At 51.2% G+C, this 21,540-nt stretch overlaps 1 protein-coding gene and 1 non-coding gene across 5 annotated transcripts in view; both read left to right on the forward strand.

Moving 5' to 3' along the window:
- AP1B1 (adaptor related protein complex 1 subunit beta 1) overlaps positions 1-20,640 on the forward strand; it is an 83,173-nt gene extending 62,533 nt beyond the window's left edge. For 3 of the 4 annotated variants that reach the window (XM_077835407.1, XM_077835408.1, XM_077835409.1), the window contains 6 exons: positions 899-1,044; positions 2,962-3,091; positions 3,936-4,020; positions 5,126-5,212; positions 11,403-11,557; positions 14,450-20,640. In XM_077835407.1, coding sequence (XP_077691533.1) covers positions 899-1,044; positions 2,962-3,091; positions 3,936-4,020; positions 5,126-5,212; positions 11,403-11,557; positions 14,450-14,524 — 678 coding nt within the window. In that variant the 3' untranslated portion in view covers positions 14,525-20,640. The remainder of the gene's footprint in view (positions 1-898; positions 1,045-2,961; positions 3,092-3,935; positions 4,021-5,125; positions 5,213-11,402; positions 11,558-14,449) is intronic. The other variant, XM_077835410.1, reaches the window with a different exon arrangement.
- LOC144275911 (small nucleolar RNA SNORD125) lies at positions 2,093-2,192 on the forward strand. The gene has a single exon (XR_013348142.1). It is a non-coding gene; the product is annotated as a small nucleolar RNA SNORD125 (small nucleolar RNA).
- Positions 20,641-21,540: the final 900 nt, after the last annotated feature.

Consider the following 21,540-nt stretch of genomic DNA (forward strand, 5'->3'; position numbering starts at 1 on the left):
GGCCCTGCCTATACTGACCTCCCACCCAAGGCTTTGGCTCTAGCTATCTGGGCTCTAACATTGCCAGGCCGTATGGACTGCTGCTGTTAAAGATCAACATGGGGTGGGGATCCATGGGCAAGCTTTAAGCTGCCCCAAGCTGGTAGAATTTGGGGATGCCCCAGGAAGGTGGTGAAGTGTAAATCCTCAGGTGAAATTGTGGAGCGTCATGTCCTGCCTAGTGACACATGGAGGATTTTCAAGGGTGACACATACGTTTAATGTGTCTTAGATATCCTCTCTGTGTCCAGGTGGGTAAGTCTATTAACAGGGCGCCTCCCTGCCCTAGGACTGCTGGTGGTGGGATGGTCCCCCTTTGAGGAGGGGCTGCCACTTGTTAGGCCTCAGAGTGAAGGAGAGAATGAGGGCTGATCCCAGAGAGACCTTCGTCCCTAGAAACCTGAGCCTATCTGTGCATAGAGGCAGCACTAGTGAGCTTGCCTGTGTTCTCACCTGCAGTCCCTTGCAGGGATTCACACCCCGGCCCACATTAATGACTCCTTCCAAGAGCCAGTCAGTGTACTGGGAAGATGTGACGAAAAGGGCCTGCAACCCATGGTCTAGAAAGCGCCTGTTTCTTCACAGTGAGGCCACGCGCATGTCTGGTATGTTCCCTGCCTTTGTGAGCTGGAGGAGAGCCAGGGAGTCTTGATTTTAAAATCCCTAACTTCCTACCTGTAGCAGTAAAATGTTTTACAGGTAAATAACTTACAGGCAGACTGTCTGACTCTGTGCTGTCAGGAGCTCCTGCTGTTGAGACCTGGACTCCTAAGTCCAGTTTGGCTCCTCTATGATAGCCAGTTCACCTTGTGTTTCAGATAAGGTCAAAATCATCTTCTTCTGTCTTCACATAATGTAGGTCTGGCTCCCAGCCATGAAGGCCAAGGGCCTGGAGATTTCTGGCACATTCAGCCGCCAGGTGGGCGCCATCTCCATGGATCTCTTACTAACTAACAAGGCCTTGCAGGTCATGTCTGACTTTGCCATCCAGTTCAACCGTAACAGGTAAAATACCTGCTGGGCTGCTAGTGCAGCACGCTATGCATCAGGTGATCTCAGGGGTCCGCTCAGCTTGGGGAGGGATGCTGTCTTTGGCAGTGTGGGATATGGTTGGAAGCAAGGGGTGAGCTGTCTCCAGAGCTCCTGTTGGCGCATTCATTTGGGAGCACAGTTGATTGAACTTGGCAGTGGCATAACCTATAAGCCCCTGGCCTGGCAGGTGGGTCTGTTGCTAGTTCTGGAAGATCGGTGTTGCTGAACCAACCATATGCTCATGAGATCTAGGCTCAGAAAAGACCTTAGGCAAGCTCTGGCAAGAGAAGTGCTGGTACGTGCCCTGGATGCTGTCGGGGGAGAAAGGGCCATGTGCACTGCACACGGCATATCTCCTGCTGACCAGCACCTGTGACTTTACAGCCTGTCCTCTTGGGGTAGGAGGCAATGGTGGATGTGTGTAGGGAACGGGCAAAGGGCAGTGACAGTGCTAAAATTACTGTGGGCCTGTCTAGACACACACATAATTCGCTGCGAGTGGGGGGTGTAAATCTACCCTGCACTAGCCTGCTGCTGCGCACTAACGGCTCCGTTGTTCACTTTGGTGTGTACTCACGTTTCAAAGTGGAGTAGGTCTGTGGTGAGCTCTGATCTACCCCGCTTTGAAGTGGGAGCAGATCAAAACGAAAAATGGGACTTTTAGTGTGCTGCAACAGGGTCCATGTGGACACTTAGAGCACGGTAGGCTAGGGCAGAGTAGATCTACGCCCCAGCTTGTTACGAACGAAGTGTTCCTTTAGACAGGAAGGAAAACCAGTGACCACGTGTCCACCAACCTCTGGGAAGCAGAGCCTGAGTTTTCCCTTCAGTCATTCTAGGGCTATCCCTGCTCCTCTTGCCTTATAGCCTGGGGGAGTCCAACCCTCGAGGGAAGCTAACCCTCAGAGGCATCTTGGTGCTCAGCAGAAGGTCAGGCTGGACAAGCAGTAGAAGGACGTGGCTGTGGAGCCAGAGGGCAGGGGTGGCCACATAAAGATAGGGTGTCCTGTAGTCCCATCAAGGTAGGAACAGCCTCCTGTGATGATCCTTCTCTCCCTGAGTGCCCATGGTGATGAGTAAACCTGAGCCTCTAAGAAGTTGACTGAAGAGGCTGATCCTCAGTTAAGAACAGAGATTGAATGAGGCCTCCACCCCCGTTGCTGGTAACGGGTCTTCCTCGTTAACCGTGTGTCTTCCTGCTAAGCTGAATAGCGCTCCCTGTGTGTTCAAAGGAGCGAAAGGCACTCCAGCCCCAGCTCACAGGGGTGGCTGAGGGCTGTGGAGTTGTCCCTACTAGCATCATAAAGGCCCAAAACGTAAGATTCTGAGGCCATTTGAGATCCAGCATGAGGTTGCCTAGAAATAAAGATGCAGGGTCTCCAGGCTTGGATACTTGCCAATGCCCCATACCCACCATGGTTGAGATGTAACGGGTTTGAATCAACCACCTGTGATGGTCAGACATGCCATGCTCTGCTTTGACTGTGGATGATCTGGTGTGTGGCCGTTGAACGTGCTGCTCCATAGTTTGGGAGGAGGATTTGAATGAAGCGTGTGTGAGAGGTAATGATGCCACGTGAGTGCCCAGCATAGGCAGAGAGAGGAAGGAAGGAGTTGCGGAGTGGGAGCAGACAGACTATCGGTGTGGTTTAGTGTCCCTGAGCACATCACAGGCTGGAATTGCGCAGGCCAATCTGCCACACTGCCAGATCAGCAAGGTGGAAATACTTACAAGTTGGTGTGTCCACCATCCAGGGAAGGAGATTTGACACATGCTGCCATTAGCATCCTCCCACCACCTGGCAGGAAACTTACAACAAGCAACAGAAATCCTAGCAGCTCCCTCTCTCTTTCCACTAACCCACCTACTCTCTTTGGGTGTCCCCACAGCTTCGGCCTGGCGCCAGCTGCTCCTCTTCAGATCCACGCCCCTCTTGCTCCCAACCAGACTGTGGAGATCTCCCTCCCTCTGAACACAGTTGGCTCTGTCATGAAGATGGATCCTCTCAACAACCTCCAGGTGAGGCTGTATGGAGGAGGCAGCTGAAAGCACACAAGTGTCATTAGTGGACCAGTCTAAATGGCACAGTGAGGATGGGAAGGGCAAGGAGAGCCACAGTGGAGAATCTGAAACTCGTACCAGCAGCTGTGCATGTAGGGACTGGCCAGTCCTCTGGGGGAGCTGGACTCTACAGATGGAGTTTAGTTGGGGGAGCAGGAAGGGAAGCTGAGGTGAAATGGATAATGCCAGAATATTGAGATGGGACGTGGAGAGATGCACTATTTCCTTGATGCCTTCTCTCTTTCTCCGGGAAAAGGGAAACCTCATTCTGGTCCAGTGTCGAGCTCTGACGCAGGCCTGGTTTCTCTGCTTACAGAACAGGGAGCCCTTTTCAGCATATGGCTAGGCCAAGAGATGCCACTGAATACACTCTCCCAGCTTCACAGCGTGCTAGCTCAGTACCTATGCTTGGCTTGAGGAAGGAGACGCAACTGATCTTTCTGCTCCAGCTAGTGAGTGGGAATGGGGTCTAAGAGGAGGATAATTACAGTGGAGCGTAAGATTGTAGGTTCGGGACTGGCTGCTGTTCTCGTTTTATCACTGTTCTGCTCTTCAGTTAAATAATGCTGGCAGTACTTAGCCACTGTGAGCACATTGCGACCAGTTTAACTCTTTGCCTAGGAGATTAAAGGCTGGGATTGGAACTCAGGAGTTCTTGGTTCCCAGCCCTGTGCTGATTCCACTAGACGCTGTGCTTTGCATCAGATACATCAGTACATGTCATGTCGGATTTCACCTGTGAACTGCCTTCCTGGGCTAGATCAGGAAGAAAAGCTAACACCCTCTGTCCCCTTGGTACCAGGTTGCAGTGAAGAACAACATTGATGTGTTCTACTTCAGCACCTTGTACCCACTGCACATCCTCTTTGTGGAAGATGGGAAGATGGGTGAGTTGATGGGATTCTCTATCCTGGAATTGGTGGCGGAGATAGCCAGACAGGGTGTGGGTGAGTGAGTAAATGGAAGAGGGGAGGTAGTATAAGAACTCCCATAAGCAGTTCAGAAATGTTGCCTGTATAGATGCAATTCCACCGTTGGTCCTTGGATGATCCTGTGTCCTATTCAGATGGAATCCTTACAGTGTGGTATTTCTAGCCCTGTAGTTCATGACTCTTGGAACTCCTTTTAAGAGAAATGAGAATGAATCTGGGAATGTCACACCGCAGGGCTGAGCTCTGATGAACAGGATGGGAGACATCAAAGCCGGGTTAACCTCTGCCTTAGTAAGCCTGGAGTGGGGGCTGAATTGCTCCTTATCAAGCTGTTAGTCCTCACTGCTTTTCTCTTCCACCGCTTTCCACAGCAGGGCTTGGGAAAGGACTGGAGACCGTTACTGAGCATAACTAGAGCCAAGCCCCACTTTCATCTGATTCTGACCCTTCTAGGAGTCCTCTAGAATGCGACTTTTGCTAGCGTGCGTATATATGAAAAATATACACATGTGCGCACGAACACCTGTCTACACAAGACACTACCACCATGCTTAATTTTGCAGCAAGTCTGTAGTAGAACAGTGCAAAATTTAGCTGTTTTCCAGTACAGTTCTGCCCCCATTGTTCAAAGCCTTGATCATACAGTCATGTTTTTCTTGTATCCATTGCTATTTTTCTTCTAATTAAATACTTTAAACAGGGCTGGACTATGCTTTGGTAGTTCATTTGGTTTAGTTTAATTAAAGCCACTTTATTCTGAATGGGTGCCCACACAGGGGTTTAACGCAGTTTAGCTAAACCACTTTGAATTACAACCTTCAGTTAATCTGGATTAATTTTCCAAGTGTCCCCATGTAGACAAGTCCTAAGGGAATAAAGTACTGATGCTGACCACCTTCCACAGATTGCTGGAGGCTGCTCCCTGTGGGTGTCTGTGGGAAGGAGGGGAGCCAGTTTTTAACAGGCTTGGGCAGAGTTGTTTGTCCAGAGTTGATGTGCAAGTGAGGTGGCTAATCCCCCAGGGTTCACGCCGGTTACCTACTTGTGTCTCCTCCTCCAGAGCGGCAGATGTTCCTGGCCACCTGGAAGGACATTCCAAATGAGAATGAAGCCCAGTTCCACATCAAAGATTGTCCTCTCAGTGCAGGTGAGTTCCTGTGGTTCAGCTCTTTCAAAACGGGGCCCGAACTCATTTTAGTGTTGAGTTGGTTTGGGCTGTGCCTAGTGTCTGCAGGCTGTAGAAACCTCTCGGCTGGAATAATCCACCTCTGCAGCGCCAAAAGCAACACTTTTCAAAGGCAGCACCAATACCCCGACCCTCTGGCTCTGATTTCCTCTGGAGTGACAGCAGGTCCTGCCAAGCAGAGGTGGCTTGACTTGATTAAGAGTCAGTGGAGTAGATCACTGCTTTGTAATGCGCCTATGGAGCCCTGTCCAACCAGGGTGCTCATTGAATGCTCCAGTGCCGCCCCTTCCTGCAGAGAGGTTGTGGGCAAACACGTCCCTGCCATCTTAGTTCATCCCTGCTGCCCGCTGAGGTTCTCTTTCTTAGCGACCCATTAGTGCCTGAATGGCCTTCCCTTGCCAAAGCAGAGCCCGTTAATTGCTCCGTAGTGCTGTCGAAGAGTTCTGGATCAGATAAACTCCTGCTGTGTAATCAGAGAGCAATTCTCCTCTCATTTCAGTTCCTCCCACACCTCCTTCTCCTCTTGTTTCCAAGCAACTGTGGCTGCCTTGACTGGCTGGGATTGTTAGTCCTTGTTTTCTGCCTGGGGTCAGATGTCAGGTTTGAGACCGTAGGAATCAAGAGGGTGGAAAACCAATGCAGACCAAATCCGTTTGTCCCAGCTGCTTGTCCCAGTGCAGCACAATGTTCTGACCTTTAAGAAACAAAAGGTAGAGGAGACTGAGTGGCTGAGAGACTTGGTAACAGGATACAGAGCTCCTGCTTCGATTGCTTGTTCACGTCCATAGGTGTGCGTGCGTCACTCTAGCTCCCTGCACCGGGCCCCGGACAGCAGGGACCCTCAGGGGAGCTGGCAACCCCAATGGGGGCCACTGGGCCATTGGCCCTTCTGGACCCCCTGGGCCTATCAGGAGTGCCAAGGGGCCCCATCCAGGGCAAGTTACTCGGTGCAGCGTTCCCGGTCCCCGCATCGATGCCAGACGGTGCCAGAGACTCTAGTATCCAGGCCTCCAGCATCCCCCCAGCATAAACCAGAGAGACCGGCACCGAGCCTAGGAAAAGGGACTCCCGCCCTGGCCTGAGCCAGAGGCCCTTCCCATGGAAGAAGGGGAGCAGGAGGACCAACCAGAGCGGGTCGAGCAGCAGCTAACCTCCTCATCTTCCCCCGATGAGGCAGTGGTGGGTACAGAGGTGTCCGTTCCTCCGCCGACAGACCATCGAGCCCACCAGGAATTGCTGTGCAGGGTTGCCCAAAACTTGGGGTTGCAGGCCGAGGAGACGGTTGAGCAGGAGAACCCCATGGTGGACATTTTGAGCCCCAAAGGTCCATCCAGAATAGCGCTCCTGCTCATTAAGACCATTCAGTCTAACTATAAGATTATATGGCAGACCCCGGCCTCCAACAGCCAAAGGTGTGGAGCATAAATACTTTGCCCCATCTAAGGGCTATGAGTTCCTGTTCTGTCACCCAAGTCCATGCTCCCTGCTGGTCTCGGCGGTGAACGAAAGGGAGCGCCATGGACAGCAGGCCCCGGCCCCTGAGGCGGAGGAGGCGAAACGCCTGGACCTTTTTGGTAGAAAGGTGTACTCTTTGGGGGGCCTTCAGTTGAGGATTGCGAACCAGCAGGCCATCCTCTACAGGCACAATTTCAAATCCAGGGTGGCGGTGGGGAAGTTTAAGGACAGCCTCCCACAAGGTTCCCAACAGGAGTTCACGGCCCTGGTGGACGAGGGCAAGGCAGTAGCCAAGACCTCTCTCCAGGCCTCCCTGGATTCGGCAGACGCAGTGGCTAGGACAATCGGGGTGGTCATGAGGCGCTCGGCATGGCTCCAGGAGTCAGGCCTGCCGCCCGAGGTCCAGAATACACTCCAGGACCTCCCCTTCGAAGGGTCCAGACTCTTCTCGGACCAGATAGACGCGAGGCTGCACAGCCTAAAGGACTCGCGAGCTACGCTTAAGTTGCTGGGTATGCACACCCCGGCGACCCAGAGGAAGCCCTTTAAGCTGCAGCATCCCACTCAGTGCCAGTACCAGCCTTGCCGTAGGCATGAGCCTTACTGTAGGCAAGGCAGGGATAAGAGGCGACGGCGCAACAATGCGCCAGGCCAGAACCAAGGCCAGCACAAACCCCAGCCGGGCACTAAGCCAGGCTTTTGAAGGTGCGCTTGAGGACAGCGTACCAGACCAGTCACTGGATCCGTCCCTTTGTTTCCTGAACCACCTGTCCGTCTCCCGTGTGTGGTCCACCGTTACATCAGATCGTTGGGTCTTATGTATGGTGCGGAACGGGTACTCGCCTCCCTCCCACCCCCCTTTCCTGTCCCTCTTCAGGGACCCCCTCACTCTAGAGAAGGAAGTCCACTCGCCGGTAGAGGCGGTGCCGCACAGCCTAAGGGGGAAGGGGTTCTACTCCCGGTACTTCCTCATCCCCAAGGCCACAGGGGGCCTTCGCCCCATCCTAGACCTGCGCGGGCTCAACAATTTCCTTGTCAAGGCCCAGTTCTGCATGGTCTCTCTGGGCACCATCATCCCTTCCCTGGATCCGGGAGACTGGTATGCTGCCCTCAACATGAAGGACTCATACTTTCATATCGCCGTCCACGCAGCACGTTGGCGGTTCCTACGCTTCACCATGGGCTGAGAACATTACCACTTTGCAGTTCTCCCGTTCGGTCTAGCTGCGGCCCCAAGGGTGTTCACGAAGTGCATGGCGGTGGTGGCGGCCTTCTTACGGAGGCGGAGAATCCGGGTATACCCGTACCTTGACGACTGGCTCCTGGTGGGCCGATCTGAGGCGGAAGTGCGGGGCCATGTGAAGGTGGCCCTGAGGTTGTTCCACGAGCTGGGGCTCCTGGTCAATGTCCCCAAGTCCACGCTCGTCCCCACGCAGAGAGTGGAATTCAGAGGGGCGGTCTTGGATGCGGTGCAGGCCAGGGCAAGCCTTCCGGTGTCCCGATTCTGGGCTATCCAGCAAGCGGTCACCTCCCTGCGCCAGTTTCCAACGACAATGGCCAGGTGCTGCCTGCGGCTGCTGGGCCACATGGCAGCATGCACGCACGTGGTCAGGCAGGCCAGACTGAGACTCAGGACTCTGCAGGTGTGGCTCGCTCGGGTGTACTGCCCAGGCAGGGCGCCCCTGGACTTGGTAGTGACAGCCCCAAGGGACGTGCTGGACTCCCTGCTGTGGTGGCAGTCCAAGCCTGTGGTTTGTGAAGGCATCCCCTTTGCCACCCCACAACCAGACCTGATGCTGGTGACGGACACGTCAGACCACGGATTGGGGGCTCACCTGGGGGACCTCATGACACAGGGGTTGTGGTCTGGAGCAGAGCTGTTGCTCCATATCAATGTGAAGGAGCTCAGGGTGGTTCGTCTCGCCTGCCAGACCTTTCACACCACTCTGGTCACAGCGTGACAGTTCTGACAGACAACACTCCTGCCATGTTTTATATAAACAAACAGGGCGGGGCTTGTTCCTCACCACTCTGTCACGAGGCTCTCCTCCTCTGGGACCTTTGCATAGCCCATGCAATTCACCTAGAGGCGTCCTATCTCCCAGGGGTACGAAACGAGCTGGCGGACTCCCTCAGCAGGTCGTACTGCATGCACGAGTGGATGCTCAGGGTGGACATTATGCTTTTGCTCTTCTGCAGGTGGGGGTTTCCCCGGGTAGACCTGTTTGCCATCAGGGCCAACACCCAGTGCCCGTGGTTCTGCTCATTCCAGGGTCACAGCCCGGGCTCGCTCCCAGACGCATTTGCGATCTCGTGGAGAGGGGGCTTGATGTATGCCTTCCCCCTACTCCCCTAGGTGCACAAGGTCCTACTTAAGGTGCACAGGGATAGGGCGGCGGTGATCCTCATCACCCCAGCCTGGGCCCGCCAGCCCTGGTACACGTCATTCTTAGAGCTGTCAGCGGAGGCCCCAGTAGTCCTACCCCTATACCGGGCCTCGTTACACAGGACGGCGGGCGGCTTGTCCATCCCAACCTACAGTCACTGCACCTGGCTACGTGGAGGCTCTGTGGCTGAACACCCTGGAGAGCCAGCGCTCCCTTCCCGTGCAGCAGATTCTGCTTGGCAGTAGAAAGCCCTCTACCAGGACGGCCTATGTGGCCAAATGAAGAACGTTCTCGTCTCTGTGTGAACCCCGACAGGTGGGGCCGTGCCAGGCCCCGGTGCAGGCCATCCTGGAGTACCTCCTGCACCTCAAGTAGCAAGGGCTAGCCCCGTCCTCACTCAGAGTGCACCTGGCAGCCATCTCCGCCTTCCATCCGGGGTTCTCGGGAGACTCGGTGTTTTCCCACCCAATGGTGGGACGGTTCCTTAAAGGGTTGGAGAGGGTGTTCCCGTACTCCCACCCACCAGTCCCTCCATGGAATCTTAACCTGGTCCTCTCTAAACTCATGGGACCCCCTTTCAAGCCCCTCGCTTCCTGTTCCCTCCTGGACCTTTCCTGGAAAGCGGCATTTCTGGTTGCCGTTACCTCGGCCAGAAGGGTGTCCGAACTGAGGGCCCTCACCTCTGAGCCACCGTATACGGTATTCACAAGGACAAGGTGCAGCTCCGGCCGCACCCCAAGTTCCTCCCTAAGGTGGTCTTCCAATTCCATTTGGGCCAGGACATTTGTCTGCCGGTGTTCTTCCCAAAACCCCATACGGACACAAGTCATTGCAGCTTGTACACCCTGGATGTGAGCGCACCGAGCCTTTTCGCAAATCCGCGCAGCTGTTTGTGGCTGTGGCCGAGACATTAAAAGGCGCAGCAGTCTTCGTCTCGGATTACAAGCTGCATCCGGGCGTGCTATGAGCTCGCAGGTGTTCCGGCCCCGGCAGTCACAGCCCACTCGACCAGGGCGCAGGCAACTTCCACGGCATTCCTGGCACAGGTCCTGATCCAGGAGATCTGCAGAGCAGCCACCTGGTCCTCGGTACACACCTACACGACCCACTACACAGTCAACCAGCAGGCCAGAGAGGACGCAGCAGTTGGCAGAGCGGTCCTCCGAGCAGTTGTTCTGTGACTCCTCCCCTCCTCTAGAGGTAAGCTTGTGATTCACCTAATGTGGAATGGGGCCGTGAACAAGCACTGGAAGAATTAAAAACGGTTACTTACTTTCTCGTAACTGTTCTTCGAGATGTGGGGTTCACGTCCGTTCCACCACCCACCCTCCTTCCCTTCTGTCGGAGTCGCCGGCAAGAAGGAACTGGAGGGGGTCGGGTCGACTCGGGGGGGCCCCGCCGGCCCAACGGGAGCCCCTAAGGGAAAAGTTTCCGACGCTCGTACACACAGTGCGCGCACACCTAATGTGGGCTGGACGTGAACAGCACATCTCCAAGAACAACAGTTAGGAGGAAGTGAGTAACCGTTTTATTTCACCTCTGAGCTGTTTATTGCAATCCAGCTTGGGACAGAAGTGAGCAAATGCTACTGCTGCTCAGTAATAGTTACCTGAAATGAGCTGCCCTTGCATTTGCCTAGGGGCTCATGCCTCTGTCACAAAAGCCGCGAACCCCAGGTGGCGTTTAAATGGAGCCCTTGTCAGGGTGCTAGGAAATAATGAATTGACCCTGTCTGTGGGAGGCCCAGCTAAGCTAGGCCCGCCTCCTCCCTTTGAGTCAGTATATGGCATAAGGATGCTGGCTTCAAGGGGAGCTCATCTTCACCAGCAGTTCCTTAACAGACTCCTGCTAAAGTCTCTGCTTCTTCCACCATAAGTCTGCAGTGAATGATACAGAGGATATTTTTATGTATGTAGTAGTGCTGTGGATTTGCTTGGACAGTATATTTGCCTATGAGTCACAAACATGTGGGGGGGAGAAGGCTGGCTTACAAGCCGGGGGGAGCGGAGCAGCTGTTTTTGCAGCTTAGTGCCATGTGCTAAGAGAAATAGAACCCTGAATTTGGGTTTTGGCAGGTAAACGAGAGGAACGGCTTGTCACATACTTGGCTTTAAATTCAAAAACTTCATACAGACTCTTACTGATCTGGGATCTCAAACCTCTTTTAAGCAAGGTGTGTATGTTCCAGGCCTTCTAACCAGAAACAGCTGATTCCTGCAGCACACTGCATGGTGATATCCAGTTGACATAGTATTTCCAGTGCTCCTGTCCATATCCACTCAGCTGTGTCCGTCTGTCTGTCCACACAGATGCTGTTAGCAGCAAGCTTCAAGGCAGCAACATCTTCACCGTTGCCAAGAGGAACGTAGAGGGCCAAGACATGCTGTACCAATCTCTCAAACTGACCAATGGGATCTGGGTCCTGGCAGAGCTACGAATCCAACCCGGCAGTCCCAGTTTCGCTGTAAGACCAGCTCCTCCCTCCTGTTCCAAAATAGGCTAGCAAGTGGGGTTGCCAACATTGTATTTCAAAAATAAGGGACCGTTCTCTTAGCACTCCTGCCCCGCCCCACCTCCCAATATTATTAGTATTAATAACAACACTAAGCAGGACTCACCTCCGCTGGCCTGGGTTATTTCATGCTACTTTATGCATCACTCAGCAACTCCCCATCTTGTTGGTCAGAGGTGAAGAAATGAGGGATGTGCCTTGTAATTAGGGACTGTTGGCAGCCCTACTAGTACCCCTCAAGACACCAGGCTTGTCCCCCACCTCCTCTGCTTGGAAATCTGAATCGGGGCAAACTTTCTTTTTCAGTAAACGTTCCTCTGTGGTGTTAGTGTGGGTGGTGTCCTTGGCCAGTCTGTCTCGTTGTTCAGATGGGTGATCTGCAGTGGCACTTCATTGAATCATAGAATCTCAGGGCTGGAAAGGACCTCAGGAGGTCATCTCGTCCAACCCCCTGCTCAAAGCAGGGCCAATCCCCAGTTTTTGCCCCAGATCCCTAAATGGCCCCCTCAAGGATTGAGCTCACAACCCTGGGTTTAGCAGGCCAATGCTCAAACCACTGAGCTATAGCTCCTCATGAGCCACCTCCTGATAATCAAGGAGTTAACTTGAGCTCAGCTTTCCCTGGCCCTTGTACAGGTGCTCTTTGGAATGGGCTGTGAGCTGGCTGGTGGGAGAATGTCTTCAGGAAGACAGGACTCCTACTTGGGCCCATAGGACTGGAGTGAGCTGCAGGCTTGGAAGTTTTCTGTTCCCCTTTTTATTGTGTTAACTCTTTGATTTCTGGCTATAAGTATATACAGCGGAACCCTTCACTGACTGCACCAGCTGAGTTGTTTGACAGTTTATAGGGACACAGGATAAACGCTGGGGAAACGTATTAGATTAGATCATTTTTACTGTGTTAGTAACACAAGTAAAAAGAAAAGGAGGACTTGTGGCACCTTAGAGACTAACCAATTTATTTGAGCATAAGCTTTCGTGAGCTACAGCTCAATTCATCGGATGTAGGTCACGAAAGCTTATGCTCAAATAAATTGGTTAGTCTCTAAGGTGCCACAAGTCCTCCTGTTCTTTTTGCGAATACAGACTAACACGGCTGTTACTCTGAAACCTAACACAAGTAAAGAAAATGCTTATTTTCATAGTGTTCCTTTAAATTCAGACTGATTCCTTAAAAAAAAAAAATAAAAATATTCCCTTGAGCATGCATCCTGGACAATAGAGAGAGCCAGACAACAGCAGCTGCAAAGAATAAACCCGAACGCTGATGATTGCAATTAGCCCTGCATGTACCTTGTCTGAGACATGAGTGCTCAGTCATCAGAATGTGATTTCCTGAGTTCTTTCAGCCAGCCCCAGCTGAAACTGGCTGCAGAGGTTCCCCTGGCAGTTTTTTTGTTCTGTTGTATTCTGATGAGCTCTCCGTTTGCATCTGAGTTCACATTTCTCTGTATGTTTTGTTGCTGCATGCCCACCGCTGGCCTGCCCTGATGTTGCAGGATTTGGAGGTTAGCAGAGTATTTTTCCCCCCCTTTTTTCGCTGTATACAGCTGCCCTCATCATTTCACCCCTGCTGTTCCCTCCCCCGTCCGCCTCATTTCATTTCTTTCCCTCGTTGCTGTTGCTGCCTCCGGCACACGCTGAGTAGCATGGGATGGCCTGGGGCCGCTGAGGCATGGTAGATCCAACCACAGAAGGAGAGTTTGGGAAGGGGGCTGGGGGAAGTGAGAACCACAGCTCTGAGAACGTGAAATGCCCCCACACACACCCTCACACCCTTCTGGAAAATGCTAGCAAAGCATGGCTTGGCCCAGACTTTCAAAAGTGACTAGCCATTTTGGATGCTTAACTTGAGTAGCCTTAAAGGGGCCTGCATCTTAAGTGCCAAGCACCCACCCTCTGAATATCAGGCCCATTTTACAGTGTCTCCAGACAAATACCCCAAAATGGATGTACCCAAAATCACTAGTGACTTCTGAAAAACTTTGCCCTAATGACTGCACCGTGTAGTCCAGCCCCCAAGTGGACCTTGCCAGTCGTGTTCTGGATTTCTCCTTTCCAGTTCATTTCTGGTGTTAGGGACTAATTGAGCTCAAACCAAAGAGAACTGTGTACATTTAAATCTTATCTGGTAAGTAACTTCAAGGCATTAGTTTCAATTAAAGATGAGACATACCACTTCAGGTTCCTGCCCAGGTGAATAATGTATTAACAGACAACAATTCAAAGCCCCGAACAGGCAGCGGTAGGGAGTGTGCGTGCATGCACGAGTGACTGTCTCTAGCTCATTTGTGCTCCCTACAGCTTTTGTGCCTATAGATCACATGCATATGGCTTGCAAGGGGCTCTGCCTCTCAACCTGCCCTGGGGAATGATGCTGGGTGAGGGAATGGATGGACGGGACCCAGATCGGAAAGGGAAGCAAGCGGGTGGTGATAAAAAATGTGGGAATCAACTTCTTTAGCCTAAATAACTTTGTCTCTAACCTTAGTCTCATGACTCAGTATCTCTGAAGTCAGTTTTACAACAACGAGGGGAGACGGCTGGTCTGTGTGGGATGGAGGTGAATTCTGGCCCATGGAACCCAAGGCCCGGTTGAGTGGCAGGGCATCGGAGGCTTGGCTTTGCTGCACATCCATAGCACCGAAAGCTTTCGAGGCTTTCTTCAAAGGCTTTGGATGACCATTCCACTAGGTCATGCTTCTCTTCACCCACCCCAAAACCTTTTGCTAGAGGTTCCGATCCAGTGCCCCAGTTACTAACTGCTGGCGAGTCGAAGGTGAGTGGCTCCCTTGCAGTGCTGAGTAAGCTGCCATTGAGTTGTGTTTCCCTCTTTCCGTGCAGCTGTCTCTGAAGTGCCGAGCGCCCGAGGTATCCCAGTATGTTTACCAAGCATATGAAACCATTCTGAAGAACTGAGGCACCCACCTCCTCCTCCTCTCTCTCCCCCTGCATCCCAGATGAGGAAATGGGGACCAGAACCTGTGGGCATGTTTCTTCTTGACCTTGGAAGGAACAAATGCAAGATCAAGATACTCTGGAAACTTCAAACTGGTGTCCCCCGACGCTGAAAATGGTGTGAGCGGCAGTGCCTAGCATTCCATCTTCAGCTCTCTGGGGATGGGGTGGGAAGAGGGGGGGCAGGGGGAGGGATCTTGTTGCAATTCAATGCATCAGTGGAGAATTTTTTCATGTGAAGTAATGCAGTGTCCTCTTTGCTGACGTTTCCCCTTTAAGAGCCCTGTTTTTTGCCCTTGTACTCTTACTGAAATTAAGAGCGTGCGTGAGACTTTGGGTGGGAAGGCAGTGCCCACTGAGTCTCATTACTATCTTCAAATCCATCTCCCCTGACCTTCCCAGACAAATAAATGAATTGACACTTTGGTGCTTAAATATGGCTTGTGCTACATCGCCAAGCCCAGCCCTGGGAAGTCAGTGGTGATGAGTCTCTTGCATTTGAACGCATGTATTGTCTGGTGAAGAATTCATTGCTAATAACCCCTCTTCTGATGGGATAGCTATGCTGAAGCACTGCTTCTTCCTCCTCCTTCCATGGTGACTTGTTGTTTGGGGTGGATTTGCTTCCAGTCCTGCTTGGGAAAAATCCAGAAGCATCACTTGTGCTGATCTGTGCTTAATGTGCCTCTGAGCCTCCCTTATTTCTAGGAGTGGACAATAAAAAGGGACTCTTTGCTGAAGCTTGGCACAAGTTCTCAGCCTGGGGGGGATTGTGGGAATTTGGGGGCAGGGGGTGGTGTAACAGGAGTAGGAAATGATTTGGGGCTCTTTGCCTCCGCAGATCGAGTTTTTTGTAACTTGCCGAAAGCTTTGTGTCTGCAGAGTGGACCGCTTCAAAGGCAGCTTGCTAATGATGAATCGTTGCCTTGAGTATTTTTTCAAGGCAGCAAATCTTCATTTAGACCTCTCCTTCCCCCTTTGAAATTTAACTGACCAAGGAACTTGCTTTTCTTTGTTCTGCGGATACAAGCTTCATTCCTTTCCCTCTGCAAGCCCTCAGGTTCCATAAGGGATGGTGCTGTTCCAGACCTGGTGCTCTTATACCCTGAAACAGAGAGAGCTTGGTAGATTTCATCTGCTCCTTTAAAAGACTAGTTTGAGTTTACCCCCAAACACTGAGGTTCCCTTAAGCAGAGGGCTTGATCGCTTCCTAGGCTGTAGGGGTTTAACAGGAGTAATCTGTCTTGGAACAGAATAGCCCCTTTTCTTGCGCTGCAACCCCCCATTCAGCATGTATTTCCTCAGTCTGGTTGGGATAGTCAAAAAACCTAGGGGGCTAGGTACCACTGGAAGTCACAATCTGTACCCACAACTGCTGTGAAGAGGGCTGTTACCATTTCTGGGGGACATAATGCACGCTCAGAATTAACACAAGGAAGGACAAAATACACACTGTTAGTATTAGGGCCTCAGTGAGTCCATAGGAGATGGCTCTGAAGACTAATAAGGGATGTACCAAACCATATGCTAATATTCATTATAATCCTCCCATCACCATGGAATGCTGGTTCTTGAATTGAGCTTTCCAGGAAGGAGTTTCGTCATTTTTATGACTGGTTCGCTAACTGCCCTGGGACACATCAGGCTTCTGTTGCTGTCTCTGTGAGGCTCCCCCTCCTGTCTGTGTGCCCTTCCGATTCCTTAACCACAACAGCAGATGCGATCAGCCATCCAAACAAACTCACTCCCCATCACTGTTCTCAGTATAGGTTTTGGTGGGTTGGGAGTGGGTGGCATCTGCATTTTTGTGCCCTTAGGGCTCGTGTAACTCTCCTGTGCTCATCAGCTACAGCAATCCCAGCAGACCTGGGGCCCGGCTGTTTCTCTGCTGAGCATTTAAGGCTTTTCCTATTTGTTGCTGCTGTAGTGGGGAGGGAGGGGAAGGGGATACTGCCTTTGGAAATCAGTGACACTAATGTTTTTCCCCCTCCAGAAATAATAAAAGCAATTGACCGCCCTTAAATAGAAGTGTTTGGTGCGAGTTTTCAGATCCCTACAGTAAATATTGTGTGTGTGTGTGTGTGTATGTATATAGTATGTTTTACTTGTGTTTTAAAAGAAGTAACATTGAATAAAGGTGACATCTTCCCATCAATCTGCTCTGTGTAGAGGACAGGGTCAGGGAAATAGATGGCTCCGAGTGAGAGATGCTCCTTCTATGCTGGTCTCTGCTGTCTCTGATTGCTTGGTTGCTAAATTGCCTTGCTACTCTCACACACTTCTTCCACCTCTGGCATCAGTTCAGCCCTTTCCCCTGAGTTTATTGCTGCTGATCAGCCATGTGGCCTGCAGGGGAGGAACTGTCCTATTGAGAAATCAGAGCAGGGTTCTGTCCCTTCCAGAAGAGCTTTATACAGGTGCATTTTCCCCCCAGCAGGACCCCAAAAGGGTTGTTTGTTACTAAGTGGCAGCCAAGGATTCCAGCAGCTTGAGCGTCCTCAGGTTATGTCTACACTACAGCTGGATCGATGCACCGGGGGTCGATTTAGCGGGTCTACTAAAGACCTGCCAAATCGACCCCAGATCACTCTCCGGTCAACTCCGGTACTCCACCCCGAACGAGAAGAGTAAGGTAAGTCGACTGGAGAGTGTCTCCCATTGACCCAGCGTGGTGTAGACACCGCAGTAAGTCGACCTAAGTTGCATCAACTCCAGCTATGTTGTTCAGGTAGCTGGAATAGCGTAACTTAGGTTGACTTACTGCAGTAGTGTAGACATAGCCTCAGTGTGGTGTCTGGGCCAGCCTAAGATATTGGCCAGCAGGAGCTATTAAAACTTGATCAGCACTTTCCGCTCAGAGCAGAGACCACAGGGTGTTTTATGTATCTGAACCGTGTGAAGACTAGCTGATCACATCACTCCGCACTGGCTAGCCACAACTGGTGTCGCCCATATGGCCGTCAGCTCAGGTGGTCATTGGTATCCATGCCATCCTCTCTCTCTGTGTCAGCCACTGACCTGAAAATCCAACCCCCTTTCCATTACTGCAGCCTTGGACACCTGCTACTATTGCTTTTCAGTCTGTCTTTGAACTTCCTTCCTTCTGCTTGAAAGCCTGTGGAGGAGTATAGACAGCAATAATCTCCCCTTCACTGAATAGAGCAGGAGCCGATGCAACACACCCTTCTGAACACAAGAGGGAGCTCAGAAGTGGGAGTAGAGGAGAGAGTAAGCTGGGGAAAGCTGTTCCATTCCTCCTGTCCTAGTCTCAGGTATGTACTGCATTTACTCCTGTTCTCAACTCAAGTTGAAGTGGAATCCCTTTCCCAGCCTCTGCTGTGTCTTCAGGGGAGTAAAAGCTTGTATACAGATACGGACTTTATCGCTCCAGGTGGTCCAAAGTGGTTGGGTTGGAGGTAATGGGGAGAAGGTCTGGACTCCCATAGTCCTGCCCACTTTCTCTCCCTGTCCCTCACTGCTGTGTGTAGAATATGTAAATGCTAAGGGTAAAATCCATGCCTCATTGAAATCAATTGGGAGTTTTCCCATTCACCTCAGTGGGGCCAGGATTTTACCTTCAATATTTCAATATGGGACTACCAACAGATAAGCAGTCTCCTGTCCCAGTGTATTTTAAGAGTGGGTAAGGAAAGGTCTGCAACAGTCATTTACTCTCGGCATTGGTAGACTGAGCATCAGCTGCCGATGAACCCTGTGGAATAGAAAGAGCCAAGGCTGTAATGCCTTGTAAGAGAGCGCTGCAGTGCAGCTGGAATGTGCTGCTTCGCTGAGCTATTAGCTGGGTATTGCTGAGGTCTCTTGAACTTCCTTGCTCCTATGGAAGTCAGCTCTGTTTACATCCCTGGAAGGAACAAGAAGCTGTAAAACGGTTGAGTGGAGTAGACTCTTAGGTCAGGATTGTGTGTTAATGGGCCAGTGGCCTCTGTCTCGGATGTTACAACAAGATTGTTGCTGAAGATTTCATTCTGTACTGAATCTGCCAAGCAGAGGAGTTTGTCACTGGCCATGGGACACGTCTCTTCCGCTGTGTCTTAACGCTTTGGCTTCCCCTTTGTCCACACAAACAGGACAAGAGGGGATTTGATTTAGTACACTAGTTTTGTGGTCGTTGTAGCAATCATTTGAAGTACACGGAGTTCAAAAGTATGCTGCTCAGATCCCAGTGTGAAAGTTCAACCTGCTCCTGGCCCTCTGATCATCTAGCCTGTGTGGGGAGCCGAAGGACAGGCCTTTTATAATAGCTGGCTCTTACGGCACCCTTCATCCTAATAACACAAGAGTTTCCCAAAGGTGGTTAGTGCTGCTTTCACTTTCTCTGCCTTCTCGAACATAGCACATCCAACACTGGAATAGAGACACAGAGGTGAAGTGACTTGCAGTGATCACACAGCAAGTCCCTTCCTAGTCCTCTGCTCTATTAGACCTGCTACTGCCTCCTATCAGGGTAAAACTATCGAAACACCTGTTTGTTTGCTGCACTTGCTGAGGCTTAATGGCTCATCAGTCCCTTCCTTTGCCAGCGGCAAAGATTAATGCATTCTGCTGGTCTCTGCACTTGGGCTGGACCTGGCACTGTCTGTCACGCAGGTCACTGCTCTCCAATCTGTGCAATGACTGCCTATTTCTTCTTAACCATAATGGAGTTGGACAAATCCCTTCTCCCTGGCCTGCTGCTTTCACAGCTCCTCCCATGCCCAGTCTGACCGAGCTGCCTTCACCCCATGTAATCCATTGATAACACCAATTAAATTAAAAGGAGGCATTAGCCCTTTTGCCAGGGAGAGGGAAGAACTGGGGGGAGGGGGGTCAGGGGGCAGAAAGTATGCCGCGGTGTTTGTTGTGGGTGTTTGCCTGCTGACCTTCTATCTCCTATCCAATCGGCACAAGATTAGTTTACTCAGACCCAGTCTGAACACATGGTTGGCCCGGTTAAACTAACAGGGTAATGAGGTTTTTGTATGGCTTATAGCTGGTTTATATCAGCTTAGCTAGTATCAGTAAATGCACAGGTACAAGTGAAGCGGAGAGAAGCCGTTCTAGACGGCTGTGAGAAAGGGCCTGCACAAAAAGTTGCACTGGTTTAACTAAACAGATTGAATTTAAGCCAGCACAGCCGCTTGTGGCTGAGCACTCGGTGATCATTTATCCCGGTGACAGCTGTATCTTAGCCTAATAACTCCTTGGTATTGGATCGCTGTATAATTCAATCCAGGCAACAGGTATGTAAAAAAACCGCTCAGGAGCGTCCTTCCCCCGGGTCCGATCAGCTGTGAGGTAGTTGTGCCCAGAGGGATTCAAAATGCCCCTGCCCTTGTAACTGGCTGCTGGGGAGGAAGAGGGGACTAGGAAGGTGGCTGCAAGTGCTCCCTGCCATCGCTGTAGCAGGCCCAGTGTCATGGGCAGGATGAGAACCAGGAGCTGGTTTGCTTTTCAGAGGCTCGTTCACCTGCACATCCACCAATGTGATATATGCCATCATGTGCCAGCAATGCCCCTCTGCCATGTACATTGGTCAAACTGGACAGTCTCTACATAAAAGAATAAATGGACACAAATCAGATGTCAAGAATTAGAACATTCATAAACCAGTTGGAGAACACTTCAATCTCTCTGGTCACGCGATTACAGACATGAAAGTTGTGATATTACAACAAAAAAACTTCAAATCCAGACTCCAGCGAGAGACTGTTGAATTGGAATTCATTTGCAAATTGGATACAATTAACTTAGGCTTGAATAGAGACTGGGAGTGGCTAAGTCATTATGCAAGGTAACCTATTTCCCCTTGTTTTTTCCTACCCCCCCCCCCCACGTTCTTGTTAAACCCTGGATTTGTGCTGGAAATGGCCCACCTTGATTATCATACACATTGTAAGGAGAGTGATCACTTTAGATAAGCTAGTACCAGCAGGAGAGTGGGGTGGGGGGAGAGAAAACCTTTTGTAGTGATAAACACCCATTTTTTCATGCTTTGTGTGTATAAAAACATCTTCTGTATTTTCCACAGTATGCATCCGATGAAGTGAGCTGTAGCCCACGAAAGCTTATGCTCAAATAAATTGGTTAGTCTCTAAGGTGCCACAAGTACTCCTTTTCTTTTTGCGAATACAGACTAACACGGCTGTTACTCTGAAAGGCCGTATAGAGTTCCAAGTTTCTGCATGAGCTAACTTGTGTTCTATCGGATTAGAGCCTAAATATGTCTGAATCAAAGCAGGGGGGATGGGGGCAGGCTGTAAGAGGCAACTCTGTAGAGGGAAGGGAGGCGGAGGGGACTAGCCAGTTCTGTGCTTCGAGTTCTGTGATTTAGGACTTGCTGTGGCAGCTGTCTGTGGAGCACTGCACACATTTCAGCGTGACCTGCTGTTGTTGGTTGCTTGGAGAGGAAAGATTGGTCTGGTGGGTAAGGCGCTGGCCTGGGGCCTGAATCTCTGTCCCTCAGTTCCTCATCTGTAAAAGGGGGGTGGTGATTTTCCCTTTGTCATGTCTGTTTAGACTATAAAGCCCTCAGGGCAGGGATTGTCTACGCAGCACCTTATCTCAGCTGGGACCTCCAGATGCTCCTAGAATACAAATAATTGATCCTGGCCTGAAGCATGAGGCGTGACTTGTCCTTAGGTTGACTTGTAAATCACTCTTGCTGAGCCTTTTATCCTGCAGGCAACTTTCTCTGTGCTGGGAGCCCTGTCCCCTTCATCCAAAGGCATGAAGGTCCCAGCAGTCCCAGATGACACCTTCTCTTTCTATTCACAGCCATCCTAACCCTCCATCTGTTGCAGAAGAGGAGCAGTATCCTCCCCATTAAGCCCATCAAAGGCTTTTAGTACTAAAGCAAAGTGCTACCTACCACTGTCCTCTGTTTCAGTGTGCTATGGCTCTTGTCTGTTGATCCCTTCTGCTGAGTAATTGAAGTAACTTATAAGTGGTGAAAAGAAAAGGAGTACTTGTGGCCACAA

This window comes from Eretmochelys imbricata, chromosome 15 (assembly GCF_965152235.1).
Source record: "Eretmochelys imbricata isolate rEreImb1 chromosome 15, rEreImb1.hap1, whole genome shotgun sequence".
In the NCBI taxonomy this organism is placed as follows: Eukaryota; Metazoa; Chordata; order Testudines; family Cheloniidae; genus Eretmochelys; species Eretmochelys imbricata.